The sequence below is a fragment of the Mauremys mutica genome, chromosome 1, assembly GCF_020497125.1.
Source record: "Mauremys mutica isolate MM-2020 ecotype Southern chromosome 1, ASM2049712v1, whole genome shotgun sequence".
Taxonomy (NCBI): domain Eukaryota; kingdom Metazoa; phylum Chordata; order Testudines; family Geoemydidae; genus Mauremys; species Mauremys mutica.
In genome coordinates this window covers 254127465-254143879 of record NC_059072.1, presented here as the reverse complement: position 1 = coordinate 254143879, position 16415 = coordinate 254127465, and the positions used below count along the sequence as shown (strand labels likewise).

At 44.5% G+C, this 16415-nt stretch overlaps 1 protein-coding gene and 1 long non-coding RNA gene across 2 annotated transcripts in view; one reads left to right on the top strand and one right to left on the bottom strand.

The window, feature by feature from the left end:
• CUL4A (cullin 4A) overlaps positions 1–8513 on the top strand; it is a 75725-nt gene extending 67212 nt beyond the window's left edge. The window contains exons 18-20 of the mRNA XM_045007429.1: positions 1135–1307; positions 3087–3239; positions 7383–8513. Of these exons, the coding sequence (XP_044863364.1) occupies positions 1135–1307; positions 3087–3239; positions 7383–7478 (422 nt within the window). The 3' untranslated portion in view covers positions 7479–8513. The remainder of the gene's footprint in view (positions 1–1134; positions 1308–3086; positions 3240–7382) is intronic.
• LOC123364930 lies at positions 5523–16206 on the bottom strand. The gene is made up of 3 exons (XR_006577361.1): positions 16047–16206; positions 6669–6774; positions 5523–5811 (listed from the first exon to the last, which is right to left on the bottom strand). It is a non-coding gene; the product is annotated as an uncharacterized LOC123364930 (long non-coding RNA).
• Between the last annotated feature and the right edge of the window lie 209 nt (positions 16207–16415).

Genomic DNA, 16415 nt, shown 5'->3' with positions numbered 1-16415 from the left:
AACAATCCCGTTTTCTGTGCCTGGGATGCATGCACACCAGAAGTGGAATTACATGTGGACAATACATCTTGAAGAACCACAGTTAATGGAGAGTAACCATTCTTTATAGTGCTTCAAATATAGTGTTTCAAAAATATAAAGCATATAAGTGCTTATTGTTTAATTATTGCAATCTAATATTTTTGTAAATTTAATATCTTTGTAAATAATTGTACATCCACTCCCTTACATCAAAAGAAGGAATGAAAAGGGTTTTCTTAATGGTGGTGTTGCAGGAATGTGAAAGCTAAACTATTCTCTAACTAATAGGGCTAATTTTAGACCTAATAATGTTAGCATTTTACTTAACTCTTCCAATGCACTTCAGCACTAGCTTGCGAAATCTTTGCTATTTCAGTTCACAGGTCTACACACAGTGCTATCCTAACACATTTTATTGTGGTTTTTATATTTCCGGTAATGGTATTCAAGAGATTAGGCAGAGAACAACAAAATGCACATTCACTTTGAAATTTTCAGGGCTTTCACAAAAGTCTTCACAAAGTTTAATGTTTAGTGTATTAATATGTTTGTTTTGCCTAACGCCAAAGTTGCTTTTGACTTTGTGCTTTACGTATTAAGATTCATTATGTCATTCCTTGGTTTCTAGTACTTCCATATTGTATTGTTTTTAGTGCATAAATGTCTTCCTGGTAGCATGAACAGATGTCCACTTTTTCTTTTAACATAATATTCACCTTAGAACATACTCATATCACAGTACCCACTGATGAAGCACAGGGTAACACAATTTACTTTTAAGAGATTAAAAAAAAAAAAAAAGTCTCCAAGTACATTCTTGTCTGATCTTTGGGGTTTTTTTGGGATTGTAAACTCCTTGAGGCTGGGGCCACGTCTTTGTTCATGTCTTGTACAATGTTGAAATACTGTTATTTCTTACATATAAGATCTGCAGGATTGGGCCTTTAAAGTTATGAATTACATTGCATATTTAGGAATGAGTTAGAAGAAATTATTAGCAATATACTTCAGAAAAGGAGGAATGTTCTAAATTGTATACATAAATTAACAATTTAATATTTCAAATTTCAAAGTTCTAGTCAGCTTTTTATTGTATTTTTAACCTGTTTACAGAGGACAGTGAATTGCGAAGAACCTTGCAGTCTTTGGCCTGTGGGAAAGCACGAGTATTGATTAAAAATCCAAAAGGCAAGGATGTAGAAGATGGAGACAAATTCATCTTTAATGGTGACTTCAAGCATAAATTGTTTAGAATAAAGATCAACCAAATACAGATGAAAGAAACAGTATGTATTAAAATACTCTTACTCTTTCCATCTATTTTGATACTGTTCCTTGCTTACCTATATGTCCTGGCTGAGTTGACACGATCTCTGCATTTTCAGCAATATTTTTCTCATCCTGGGAGGCTTGTGTCCTAAATTGGTATGATCTCACATACCTTTCAATACATCTTAACTGTTTGGACAATGCAGTTGAAGTATTGACATTACATTGATTGAGCAGAACAAAAGTAATGCTGTTAACACATCAACTGTTTTTATTTGAAGATAAGAGAGTTATTGAAATAATTATCGTCCCCTCTGTTGCTGTTAATATCTTTGGGAATGGATCCCAATTCTTGGGGTCAGCATGATTGATGTGTTTTAATTAGCATGTCCAGTTGTTTTCCTTGTCATTAGCATATAGAACTCTTTGAAAAGTACAGTCCTGGAATGATTATCTATTTCAGAAGGCCCATATACATTAAGGTTCCATAGATTTCTCATCTGTATTAATGTAGTTTTTTAATTAAAGGAATACTGTTGTGTTTTTTTAATTGTAGTTTGGTTTATCAAGTTAACACTTTATAAGAAATATATGAATTTGCTTTGCATATGCTTTATTTGTATCCTTGTTGTTTTTTCATACAAAGCACACGGGATCTTTTATAGAGGAGAAAGCAAATACGCCACTTTTATTGAAAATACAACAGTTAGCATATGCTTTTCGGTCTCTCTCTTACACACAGTCCTGCCAGTTGATGTTTATAGTTACCAGTTTAGAGTCTGGATCAATCTAGTGGCCAGCCAGATTGGTCGCAGAAGGGAGCCGGGCTCTGTTGGTTGCGATCCGATGCTCCTGGAGTGTGGGAAGACGAACCCAAAGCCCCATGGCAGAGCACCCTGTTCTTAGTCTTTTTTCTTTGTTGAAGTCTATGGATTTTGCTGTGTCGGTTTCTGACCGGTTACTACTTAATTGGTGTAAACATTCCAATACACCTCCGAGAGGGTCATCCTGTCCTGGTTTAGATTTAATCAATTGTCCTTAGGGGTGCCAGCCTTCATCTCAGGGTTGTCAATCTGCCCTTCCTTCATTATGGCTTCACTACTTCTTCCTTGACCATTTGGCTATAACAATGGCCTCCACACCTTATCTTTTCCTGATGCATACGTTCCTCATTCACACAATCAATCTCTTACAAAAACCTTCAAAGGTATACAGACAGCAGTATTTTATATTCATCAGAATACATTGTAAATCAAGCCTTGCTAAATCTTATAACTAAAACAATTCACATTGGGGCTTCAGGCCCTCAACATTCCTCTGATCTCCTTAACATAAATACAATACAAGATCCTGTCACTTACTTACTAAAACCTTAAAACAAAGAAATGTATATTTAACTAGAGTGCCTAATTTGTAATACATATGGAAATCATAATAGATAATAGATATTATAACTTATCCTAAAAAAAAATCAGTCATAAGGATTGTTTTGGTCTGTCATTCCTTTCTGCTATTCAAAGAGGGTGGCTGACAGGATGAAATCAAATCCTACATTAATTCTCATAGTACAATTATAAAATCCTGCTCCTACATCCTTAGTTTCCTTTAACAGCATCAGAACATCCCAGAGCCCAGGTTTTAGGTGTGTGTGCTTGTCTGTCAGAAAGAGAAGAATAAATGAATATTGTTTCTTTTTCCACACATTACTTGTATATTTCCCTAAAGCTTATCAAACATTCCGAGACAGAAAAATTGGCAATGAAAGATGGCTTGATGCATATTGTCTTGTCCTTTAGGTTGAAGAACAGGTTAGCACAACTGAAAGAGTGTTTCAAGATAGACAATATCAGATTGATGCTGCTATTGTACGAATAATGAAGATGAGAAAGACGCTCTGCCATAACCTTCTTGTTTCTGAATTGTATAATCAGCTGAAATTTCCAGTAAAGGCAAGTGAACTTTAATTTCCTTTAAATCCATACTAGTATTATTTTAAACTACCTGGTTCTTCATCGATTGCTCACTCACGTCCATTCCATATTAGGTGTATGTGCTCGCCACATGCACCGGTGCTGGAAGTTTTTCCCTCAGTGGTATCCATAGAGGACCGGCTCTGGCGCCCCCTGGAGCGGTGCACACATGCTGCGGTATAAGGGGCGCTGCCGGCTCCCCCCACCCTCAGTTCCTTCTTGCCGCCAGTGACGGTGCTGGAACGTCTGCTGCTTTGGCTAGCATTTTGTTTCATTCAGTGTTTCTTCTGAATGTTTCCTGTAAAATAGTCGTAAGATAGTTAATAGTTCCCTTAGTGTTTAGTTCTAGTTCAGCAGTCCTGGTCGGGACTCGGCCTAGGGACTGGGCATGTCCCAGTCACCAGGCTTTAAGCCTCTCGATCATTGTAAGCGGCCTAAGCCCATCAGTGACCTGCACACATGTTGTTTGAGGTGTCTAGGTGAAGGACACACAAGCGACAGGTGTCACATCTGTAAATCCTTCAAACCCCGAACAAAAAAGGAGAGAGACATCCGTCTCAGGGTGCTCCTGATGGAGTCAACACTGATCCGGGCACCGGAGCAGAGGTCCGACTCAGCCCCGAGCACCACAGTGTCGGTGTGGAGCGGCCCTGCCAACGCCATATTTGAGCCAGCACCGATCCCCCTCCCCGGCTCTGATCAAGAAGCTGAAGAGAGCCACGAGGGGAAGATCCCTGCCCCCCGTCGTCTCCCCTGCGCTTTCTGTAAGGAAAAGGACAGGGCTGGAGGAGAGCCAAGACCCATGCTGAGTGGCTCGACGCCTCTGTCAGGGAGTCGGGCCCTAGCTCAAATTCAGCGGTCCAGCCCATCCCACACTGTGCCGCCACCCCAGACAGTGACGAGGGCTTCCGTCATCTAGATGTTCTGTTGACACCGGAGGTCCTGAAGGCAGCACGGGAGATGCTGTCGCTCCCAGTGCTGCCCACATCGGCTTCGGTGGTACCCCGGTCAAAGGGTAAACCTGCCTTGGTACCTTACCATGTGTCCGCACCTCAGCAACACCGCTTCTCATCGTGGGGGACCTCCCGCCTGCTCTGAGCTGTCATGTCTCAGAGGCAGGCTCAACAAAGCCCTTTTTGGTCTCCAGACCCTGTGCGCTGACAGTGGGATTCGAGGTGTGGCTCACCGGTAACATGGTGCAGACCTACTGAGGCACGTGCCCCCTGGCAAGAGCATTGAGACCAGCCTTTCGTGTCCCCAAGGCCTCGGCACCGGTCACATGAACCATCGTTTGAACGCGGCCACCAGTCACCAACCCACCCATGCCAGTTGCTGACACATGGATCCCTGCAGTTGGGGAGATCCTCCTGGCGACCGGCCCACTCCAGCTCCCGGTCCTGTTCCATGTCCGATACCAGCGTGAAGCATAGATCACCCATTTATTAACACCGAGTGCCGACAGTCCCCGAGTTTCCACATGAGGGACTCATCTCGGTCAGTCAGGTCAATGTCGAGGCGTAGCAGCCGGCACCGCATGAAGAAGGAATGCCGGTCCACTCGAGCATGGTCACATGCCAGTGAACACTCCGCCTCCAGCTGCGGAACTGTGCAGGAGTCCTTGATAGCGGGACAAGCACTGGCAGTACCGTCCATGTCGTCGGCACCGCAACCAACCCCATGGGCCCAAAGCCGGTGGCCTGGTACCCCTGGAACCCATGGGGATTTTCCCAGCCCTCGCAGACAGTCCCCTCAATGGGGGCCTCAGATAGGCCATCGGCCTTATCATCCTGCCTTCCACCAGAGGTGGAGGCCCCAGAAGGCAGAACCTGCCAGGCCCATGAACAGACAGGGAAACAGCCTGCTGGACCATCAGGCGATGTTGTCGTCATCTTCATTGTCGCTGGATGAAGCCATCACAGGTACCCTTCACCCAGTTCCACAAGATGATGCCAAGGCTCATAAGGAACTACTGAAGACGAACTACTACATCCTCTGCTTCACGGCACCTGCCCCTACGCAAATCAAATATTATTAATGCCCTGTGGCAAACCCCCTCTTCCCTGCCCCCCATTTTGAAAAGGGCTGAACATAAATACTTTGTGCCAGCTAAAGGTATCTCTACACCCTCCCAGCCCCAAAGTCTCTTGTAGTTGAGGCTGTTAATCAAAGAGAGAGGCAGGGGCAACCCAGGCCTACGCCCAAAAATAAAGACTCAGAGACTGGATCTGTTTCGGTGAAAGATTTATTCATCTTCCAGCCTTTAGTTGAGAATGGCCAACCACCAAGCCCTCCTTGGCCGCTCTGATTACAACATGTGGCAGGCAATGGCCAAGTTCGAGGTTTCGCTTCCCGAAGGGTCCAAGAAGGAATTCCGGGTGATCCTCAAGGAGGGCACCAGGGTGGCCCTCCAGGCAGCTTCAGATGCGGCTGACTCCGTGGCTCACACCATGGCCTCGGCCATCTCCATGCTGTGGGCATCCTGGCTGCTCCTCTCGGGTCTGTCGACAGAGGCTCAGCCGTCAATGCTGAACCTTCCCTTCGACGGCAGGCCCTGTTTGCGGAATAGACAGATAGTAAGCTGCATGGGCTCAAGGACTCCCGTACTACCCTGAAAACTGTAGGGCTTTGCGTCCCTGGTCAAGTCCGTAAGTGGTTCAAACCACAGCCAGCTCATAGCCAAGGGAGTCAACCCTGGCAGGAGCCACCCCACAAAAAGAGCAGGGGCTACAAATGCCGCCCACTCCCTCCCTCTGCCTAATCAGGCTCGACCCATAATAAGCAGGGGAGCAAGCGGGTATTTTTAGGGTGCACCCAAAGGCAACCTACCAGACTATACCCCAGATCTATCTTTCCCGCCATTCTCCAACTGCCTTTCTTTTTTCCTCCTGGCATGGACCACCATAACCTCGGACTGCTGGGTCCTCAGTACAGTGGCGCAGGGTTATATCTTACAGTTACTGTCTACCCTCACCCCCCTTCACCGTCCCTCTTTAGGGACCCCCTCACTAGAGTCTCCTCGCACAGGAGGTAGAAGGGTTGCTGCAGCTGGGTGTGGTGGAAGAGGTTCCCCGTGAGAACAGGAATAAGGGGTTCTATTCCCAGTACTACTTAATCACAAAAGCCAAAGGTGGTCTACACCCCATCCTGGACCTACAAGACCTCAACAAATACCTAAAGAAGTTGAAGTTGTGCATGGTCTCTCTAGCCTCTTCCATACCCTCCCTGGATCCAGGAGACTGGCATGCTGCCCTCGACTTGAAGTACTTTCATATAGTGATCTTCCAAGGACACAGATGCTTTCTGTGCTTCATGGTGGGATCAGACCACTACCAGTTTGCGGTCCTCCCTTTCGGCCTAGCGACAGCACCAAGGGTGTTTACCAAGTGCATGTCGGTGGTAGCAGCTTACCTCAGGCGTCAGATCTACCCGTACCTCGACGACTGGCTGGTCAAAGGTCAATCCAGGTCAAAAGGGCTGTTGTGGTGTTGCAGGCCACATACTGATCCTGGGCCTGCTGGTAAACGACAAAAAGTCGACGTTAGTTCCAGTGCAGATAATAGAGTTCATTGGCGCGGTGCTCTACTCCACCTGCGCCAGAGCGTTTCTGCCGCAGGAGAGGTTCCAAGCATTGGTGGACCTCTGCATGGGAGTCTCCGTGTTCCCCCAGGCCACGGCCAGAGTTTGTCTGTGCCTGCTGGGACACATGGCAGCATGTACATATGTTGTCCACCATGCCAGGTTCCTAATATGGAATGGACATGAGCAACACATCTCGAAGAACACCAGTTTCATTAATTTTTCTGTTCTTTTCTATCCTTCTAAAAGATGAGAAGAATAAGTAAGTAAATAGTGTAGGATTTAATGGTTGAATCAAAATCAGAGATTAAAATGTTAAAATACGTTTTCTTTAACAATGAGGGGGAAAAAGTCAGCAGGTTTTATCAGGAGTTTATATATGTATGCATTTTTAATTTGATGTATTTTGTTATACAATGTATAATGCCAATTTTTAAAATAAAGATTATTGTCCTCATTTTACTATAGTGGGATTGAAAATAAAAAGTTCTTTTTATATTTCATTTATATTACTAAACATAATACCAATTTGATCTTTTCTTATAGCCTGGAGACTTGAAAAAAAGGATTGAATCTCTCATAGATAGAGACTATATGGAGAGAGACAAAGACAACCCCAATCAATACCACTATGTTGCATAATGGAGAGAACTTTTTTTTTCTAAGAGAACACCAGAATAATGTATTCAGGACTTTGAATACCTGTGCTGTTTCCAGACTTTACTTTTAGTGGATCTCAAGTTGATGTATACTATTCAGCCAGCTGCATGCACTGGTGTGGATGAGACAGAAAGGAAATGTTTCTTGGATCATCCTTGTCAAGACTCCTTAGTGATTTTTAAATGGCACGTTTTTTAGTTCTTTTAGTTCTTCCTTTTTTTTTTTTGAGCTCTTCAAGATATGTTTGTTCTACTTTGTTTAAAATTAACTTTTGAAGTTGGAAGGGAAGGTAAAAACAAATACTCTATTTTTCTGGCTTATTTATGTATGTGTTCATGACTGCACATCCATAAAGACCCTTAATGCTGCATTCTTTAGCTACAAAAATCCGTCGGGTATCTTTTAAAACCCCTTTTAATTAATTAACCCTTATGTACAAACACTTAGTGAATTTTTGAAATTATGCACCATGATACTGTTATATTCATGTTTGTTTAGTTTTTTTTCACAATAGTTCTAAACTTCAGTCTGGTTTGGATAAATCAGGTTTTGAAGTGAAATCTTTGAAGTGCCAAGAGGACAACTGTGTTAAAATGTCTGTAGTGAGCTGTCTGATTACTTAGCTAAGGTATTCATTTGTGGAATTTTTTGCTCTAGGGCAAGTGATTTGTATCACTGTTTATGTAAAACTTCAGTATAATTTAGTTTTGTCTTTAGAGACAAATATAGGATAATTCCTGTACAGTGCACTCAATACAAGAAGAGAAGAGATTTCAAAGGCTTTACAGTCTCAATGTTGTGAAAGCACAGATTTATGGATTTTGTGAGTTCCCTGTTACATATTGTATATATGTAAGTTGATTTGAATTAAAGAATGAAGGACATGTAGATCTGTTAGATAATTGTAACTATAAGGAAGATACTTTTTTGTGGTAATATTTACAAGCCTCTGTTTTATTTTACAGGATTTGCATAATGGTGTTTCATTCTGATTAAAAGCTACCAAAGGAATTTTGATCATGGCCTAATGAGAATTTAACTAAGCAATATATTCTTGAAAATAACTTACTAAATTTATATAATATGATTTTTGTGCATAAATTATAAGTCCATGACCCCTTCTTAAGAATCCATTGCTAAAAGCTGACATCTTCTGGGTTTCCATATTAAAGTCCTCATTCTGTCATCTGGTCTCATGAATTGTATTGCATTATTTGAATTATTTTTATTCCCTTTCCTTTGTGTTAGAAACTAAACCCCCTATCATATGTTTAGTACAACAAATGTATTTAAAAGCTATTTAATATTGTAATTTAATGTAGACTTATATTTTAACTTGCTTTAATATTTAAATCTTTTGTTAAATCAAATAAAATCTCATTGATATGTATTAAATATTAATTTCTTAGCCACCATGTGAATTTGGCACTTAATCTCAATCTGTCATTGAAGATTAATTAACAGACCTAACTTTTAACTAATTGATTTATTCCCTATTCACATCACAACCAGCCAAAGTCAGTTTGCTAAAACATACTGCTGTTTTTGGTGTTTTAAAATAAAAAGATTTATGTAATAAACACACAAATGTAACGGGCAGAGGTTTTATCAGACTAAGGACTTGTGAATGATAGGCAGTAATCCAATAATCTGTGCTATTTGAACAATGCTCTCTGCAGTAGCGTAGCTAGCGGGGTGCAGGGGAAGCAGCCGCTTCCCCTCAGCACAGTTCCCAAAAGTGGCGCCTGCCAGGCCGGTGCTGGGGGCAGCATGGCCGAAGGAGCCATTGAGGGGGTGGCGCGCGCAGCAGGCATCTAAGGAACACTTTTCAGTAGTGTCTGAATATGAATCTGCAGCAGAGGAATTGGAGTCTGAGTGGGAATTACTGTTTGTGCTAATTTAGGGACAATTTAGATCATAGGTTGGTTTTAATTTACATGATATTCCACTGACATATCATGGGTGAATAAAGAATGTTTGGCCTCTAATACTAGAGATGTGTATATCTGGTACCATAATAAGACAATTACAGTATTATTGTACAATACTATTACCATACACCATTTATATTATAGTGGCATAGAGACTGTACAACCTTCAGTCTCCGTCACTGCAACAAAATTCCTCATTGTGATGTAAACACAAGGAACTGTACTAAGATCAACTCATTTCACATAAGCCACTAAACAGTATGACGACTCCGGTCACTAATGACTTGGGTGCAAATGTATTAGTTTTAAAATGCTTAGCCATTTGTTTAGGCTGCAAAAATTCTAACAAAAAAAGATTCTAAAGAATCTTTTATTGCTATACAAGTGAGAGTAATTTGGCTAACAAATACCAGTCTTTGGGTAGGATGTTTTTTTAATTACATAGCTCAGAATTCTTGTCTGTCAATTACCTTGCTTCCACAGGGAGAGCCACTTCATTATTGATGAAAATATGTAATAGCATCAATTTTTGTTAACAATTTGTTTTTAATCAAACACTAGTCAGAAAGTTAGAAGAGTTTATTTTTTGGGTGGAGGGTAGGAAAGATAAGGTAGAGCAGTGGTTCTCAATCAGGGGCCGGGGCCTCCTGGGGGGGGGGGGGGGTTTGCAAGAAGGTTTCAGGTCTGCCAAGCCCAGCCAGCATTAGACTCGCTGGGGCCCAGGGCAGAAAGCTGAAGCCCCACTGCATGGGGCTGAAGCCTGGGGCCCTGAGCCCTGTCACCCAGGGCAGAAGCCAAAGCCTGAGCAATGTAGCTTTGCGGGGGGGGGAGAGGGGGACTGTGGTGTGGGGCCCCAGGCAGTTGCTCTGCTTGGTACCCCCACTGCCGGCCCTGGCTTTTATATGCAGAAAAACAGTAGTTGTGACAAGGTGGGTAGTGGAGTTTTTATATGGGGAGGGGCACGGGGGAGGGATCAGAAAGAAAAAGGTTAAGAACCCCTGAGGTAGAGAGCCAGTGGCATAGCCAGGTTCTAAGTGTAGGGGGAGCAAACATAAAAAAGGTGCCCCCCTTGGCTCCTCCTCTAGTCTTGCACCTCTACCCCCTACTTCCCCCATTGGATCCCTCCCCAAATCTCGCCCCCAGCCCTGCCCCCTCACTGCCCCATTGGATCCCAAGCCGGGCCTGGGGAGGAGACGCCCCTGTGCAGCAGCCTGGGCACACGGGCCATGGCCGGCTGGGGCCGGGAGCGCTGCAGTGCAGCGTGGAGGCTGCTCCAGCCCTGCAGCCCGCGGGGCAGCGTGGTGGGTCTGGGGGCAGTGCAGAGCAGGCAAGGCCCAGGTGGGCAGCGCGGCCCGGGGACATGGGCTGCCCACTGGAGACACGTGGCGGAGAGGGGCTGCGGGGCGAGACTTGTCCCAGGCGGGGTGGCCGGCGGACAGGGGCAAGGAGCTGGTCGGGGTCCCCCGAACCGATAAACTTCCCCGGCGCTGCCGGGGAGCCCCGCACCTCTCCCTCTCTAGTGGTCCATAAGAGGAAGAGTGCCCCCTGAGGACTTCAGTGATGATAGCAGTGATTTCTACCACAGTGTTTTAGCTTCTTGCAATGGCGGCTAGAGATAAACGCAGATCCCAACCAACAATGAAAAGTTAAATACTGTATGTATCTGGCTCGGGGAGGGGGAGGGAGGTTGGAGTGGGAGACTTTTTGTGGGGTGGTTTTGCCTCTTTTTTTTTTTTTGTGGGGAGGGGAGGAAAAAGAGGTAACTATTTTTTTCATGTACAGTAACTCCTCACTTAACATTGAAGTTATGTTCTTGAAAAATGCGACTTTAAGCGAAATGATGTTAAGTGAATCCAATTTCCCTATAAGAATTAATGTAAAAGGGGCGGAGGGGTTAGGTTCCAGGGCAATTTTTTTCACCAGACAAAAAACTATATATATATATAATATAATACACAGAGTACACGTTTTAAACAAACAATTTAATACTGTTCACAGCTATGATAATTGTGAAGCTTGGTTGAGGTGAAGTGAGAGGGTGGAAGAAGGTGGGATATTTCCCTGGGAATGCCTTGCTGCTAAATCAGTGGTTCTCAAACTTTTGTACTGGCGATCCCTTTCACATAGCAAACCTCTGAGTGCGACCCCTCTCCCCACATAAATTAAAAATAATTTTTTTTATATATTTAACACCATTATAAATGCTGTTGGCAAAGCAGGGTTTGGGGTGGACGCTGACAGTTCACGAGCCCCACCATGTAATAATCTCATGACCCTCTGAGGGGTCCCGACCCCCAGTTTGAGAACCCCTGTGCTAAATGAGGAACTAGCACTTGGCTAAGCCCTCAAGGGCTAACGTTAATGTCGCCTCTCACTCGACAAGGCAGCAGGAATGGAGGGGAGAGAGCATAACAAACAGAGACAGAGGGTACGTCTATACTACCCGCTGGATCGGTGGGTAGTGTTCGATGTATCTGGGATCGATTTATCGCATCTCGTCTGGACGCGATAAATCGATCTGCGAATTGACACCTGTACTCCACCTCGGCAGGAGGAGTAAGCAGAGTCAATGGGGGAGCTGTGGCAGTCGACTCGCCGCTGTGAGGATGGCCAGGTAAGTTGAACTAAGATACTTTGACTTCAGCTACGTGAATAGCATAGCTGAAGTTGCATATCTTAGTTTAAACCCCCCTGCTAGTGTAGCCCAGGCCAGACACACATCTTATGTGAGAGAGATTGAAATGAACACTGCCCCTTTAAGTAAGCTGACCCACTCTTAAGTGCCCCAGGCTCTCTCTATCTCTGTCCCATAGGTGTCCCCACCCTGCTCTATATGGAGAAGATGGGGTAAGTGGGGTGTAGGAGCAGGGGGGAGGGGGACACCCTGACAGTAGCTCCCTCTCTTCTCCCCTCCCCGCCCTGCACAGCAAAGCAGGAGGCTTGGGGAGCAGCTCCAAGGCAGAGAGCAGGAGCAACACATGGCAGTGGGGGGAGGAATAGCTGCAATTGATAGCCTGCTGGCAGCTGCTGCACAGGGAACTTAGGGGAGCGGGGAGCTGATAAGGGGGCTGCCGGTCCACCCTGGTTCCAAGCCCCCACCAGCTAGCTGCAACAGGCTGCTCTTCCTGCAAGCAGTGGACAAAGCAGGCCCAAATGTTAGAAGGGAGCATTGCACAACTTTAAACGAGCATGTTCCTTAATTGATCAGCAACATAATGAAACAAGTTAACTGGGATGACTTTAAGTGAGGAATTACTGTAGTAGGAAGAGGTTATGTTGAAGCATGCTGCCCCTAGCCATCACCTATCTAAAAGACCCCAAGTAAGACTACAGAAAAGCAGTTTAGGACATAAAAGTTTCTCCCAGGACTGATTAATTTAGTGGGAGCACCCATGATGAGGAGAGTGACCAAGTGATGTACCTCCCTGATGAAGGGTCAGGCAGTAGAGCTGACCCTCCTTCATTCTCTGCACCATGAAACGTAAATGTTCTCAGGTCTGGGGTGTTAGAAGCAGAAAAACCCTACCACAGTGTATTGAGATACTGATTTATAATACAAGATATTACTAGAAGCAGAATTTCAGTGGTAAAACAAATAGTTCTAAAGCATGAGCGAGAGGATATCCTTTAACCAAGCTGGGCAGGAGAAACAATCATATTACGACGTGATTGAATGTCCTGTGCTCCATATCTTCTTTTCCTCTACAGCATCTAACTATCTTTATGACAACACATTTTTATGGACTAAAAGGTATAGCCAATAAATTGACTATACTTGCAGTTTGATATTAAGAACATTCAAGAGACCGCATAACCAAGCTCAGCCAAATTTATTGTCTAAAGACAAAACACGCTACAGTGCATGAAAAAGTTAATACATCACCAATCCTTCCTGGGAACAGAAGTTCATCTTAGGGTATGGCTACACTTGCAGCCGTACAGCGCTGCCGCGGGAGCGCTCTGGTGGCAGCACTTTGAAGTGCGAGAGCTCTCCCAGCGCTGCAGGTACTCCACCTCCCCGTGGGGATTAGCTTACAGCGCTGGGAGCCGCGCTCCCAGCGCTGGGGCACTGTTTACACTGGCGCTTTACAGTGCTGTAACTTGCTGCGCTCAGGGGGGTGTTTTTTCACACCCCTGAGCGAGAAAGTTGCAGCGCTGTAAAGTGCCAGTGTAGCCAAGGCCTTAGACAGAGAATGTGCTTCCCAAGTGCCCCTTTAAACTGGCCATCTTTTATAGCATAGCTGTTTACAAGTAACAGCACTTAAACTTTAACAAGCCAGCTTTTGTCTTTGGTGCCTCCTTGTACTTTCCCATCTTTCATTTGAATATTAAATATCAAATGTTACAGGGCATGAAGATACTCCCTAATACAAAGCGCTCATACATCTTTCATTATTTCCTTGTACTACATTGTACCTTTGTTTCATAATGCTCATATATCTAGCTTTTGACAGTTTTTTGTATTTGCTTAAGCCAAGTGCTGATATGTCTCCCAAGGCCTCATGGGATATATGCCTAAGCATAAATGAGCAAAAATATGCAGTGTACAACTTAGCATAATTACCCAGCAGACATGTATATAATATATAGCTATTCATGTGGTGTATATAAACATAACCTAAATGCACTGGCTAACACTACTTTGCTGCTTTTCTGTACCAGGTTATCCAAAGAAGTCTTAATAGAATTTTCTAGTTTTCTCAAAACACATGAATGTTAGAAAAATCAATAAATCCTAAACTATTTATAACCCCTTCTCCCCTTTTTTTAAAGTATGCAAAAGTGTAGTTAACTTCACACAAACAACCTCAACTAGGTTCCCTTAACCTAGAATGATGAAGCATATCTATCCATTATATGGTCATCTTCAGTGTCTATTGAAACTTTCAATACCTTTTAATCATACAGTGATTGTGTAGACTTGACCTTCATTAGGGTTATCTTTTACAATTTCTGATTAGGCAAAAGCAGACTGAGGCATTTCCCATAGCTCACAAAGATTCCATGTGGGTGAGGTAATCTCTTTTATTGAACCAACATCTGTCGGTGACAGAGACAAGCTTTTGAGCTTTCACAAAGGTTGGTCGAATAAAATGTATTATCTCACCCACCTTGTCTCTCTAATATCCCTGGGACCAACATGGTTATAACAACACTGCATACAAAGATTCCATGGGTTGTACAAAGAGTTAGTGTATCTCTATATCCAAACAACTAGATCATGTGAGATTAAATTATGGTACTATATGGAAACTTCAAAGGTTATGTTGATGGAACACAGAGATATCAGACATGTATGAAACAAAATATGAATGCTCTATAGCTCACATTTCTAATATGCCACCTGTGAAGTATAAATATTGTGTCTTTAAATGTAAAGCTAGAAGGGAAAATGAAAGGCTGACAGAACTAAGGGGGCTCAGTTAAAAGTTGTGATTTTCCATAGTTTCCAACATGTAGTCCTTTTGTTTTTATAAAGTGAAATCAATCTTAAAATGAACCTCAAGTTTCTACTGAGTTTTGGGAGCTGATGCAAACCTTCTCTTAAGGAAGATTTTTGGCTGAAGAAGTGGCAGATAGTTTCAGCTTTAACTTCAGGTTAAATATGAGTTCAAGTGATTGGTCATGTGCATTCCACAAGAGGTGTGTGTGCTCACCACGTGCACCGGTGCCGGAAGTTTTTACCCTAGCAGTACCTGTAGGGGAGTGCCCCAAGCAACCCCTGGAGTGGTGCCTCTATGGTGCAGTATAAAGGGTGTCACATGCTCCCCCCACCCTCAATTCCTTCTTGCTACCAGTAAAGGTGCGTCAGAACTGCTCTGCCACAACATGGCTGCAGCTTCCCTCTTGGACTCTGTTAGTTCATAGTTAGTAGTACCTGTAGTTAAAGTAGTTTAGTTCAGTTAGTTTAGTGTGTCCAGGTAGGGGCATGCCCCATGCCCTGGGCTTTAAGTTGTGCAACACTTACAAGCTGCCAATGAACACTTCAATCTCCCTGGCCACTGAATAACAGACTTAAAAGTGGCAATTCTTCAATTAAAAAAACTTCAAAAACAGACTACAAGGAGAAGCTGCAGAAATGGAATTAGTTTGCGAACTGGACACCATCAAATTAGGCCTGCATAAAGACTGGTAGTGGATGGGTCACTACAGAAACTAATTTCCCCATAGTAATTTCCCCCTACTGTTACTCTCACCTTCTTGTCAGCTGTTTGAAATGGACCACCCTGATTACATTGCCCTCATTACCACCACAAAAGCAATTTCCTCCCTTGCTATTCTGCTTTTGAGAATAGTCCACTTCACTTGAATTGTCTCATTAACACTACCCCCCCCCCATACACTTGGTAAGGCAACTCCCATCTTTTCATGTGTTGTGTGTATATATCTGCCTACTGTATTTTCCATGCCCTGCATCCAAGGAAGTGGGTTCTAGCCCACAAAAGCTTATGCCCAAATAAACTTGTTAGGCTCGAAGGTGCCACAGGGACTCCTTGTTGGGTTTTGCTGATACAGACTAACATGGCTACTACTCTGAACCAAGCGGTTTTCTCAGCTCGCTGCTGCCCAGAGGCAGACACAGCCCCTGCATGTCTAACCAGCCCCCCGTGAAACCCACCTGCCCCCCGCACCGGGCTTGCGGAGCAGCCTTGCAGGTGCCCTGCTCTGTTTCGGGCAGTGGCCCCCAGTGTTCCAACGCTCTGCCGCCACCAAGCCGCTTCATTGCTTCCCGCCGCCCTCTGACGGGCCCTGTGCTCGAGCCGCGGGGAGCCGGGAACCCGGGGGGGGGTGGCTGCACGGCCCGGCCGGTACCATGGCGGGGGGGAGGAGGCGCTGGGTGTGTCGGTCCCGCCCACCCTTTCTGCAGCGCGCGGCCCGGCCCGGGCGCGCGACACAGCGGCACCGAAGGGAGGGTTGTACCACGTGGGTGCCGGGCAGCCAAGACCGAAGGGGCGGGGGGGAGGGGAAGGAGCCTCTTCCCCGCCAG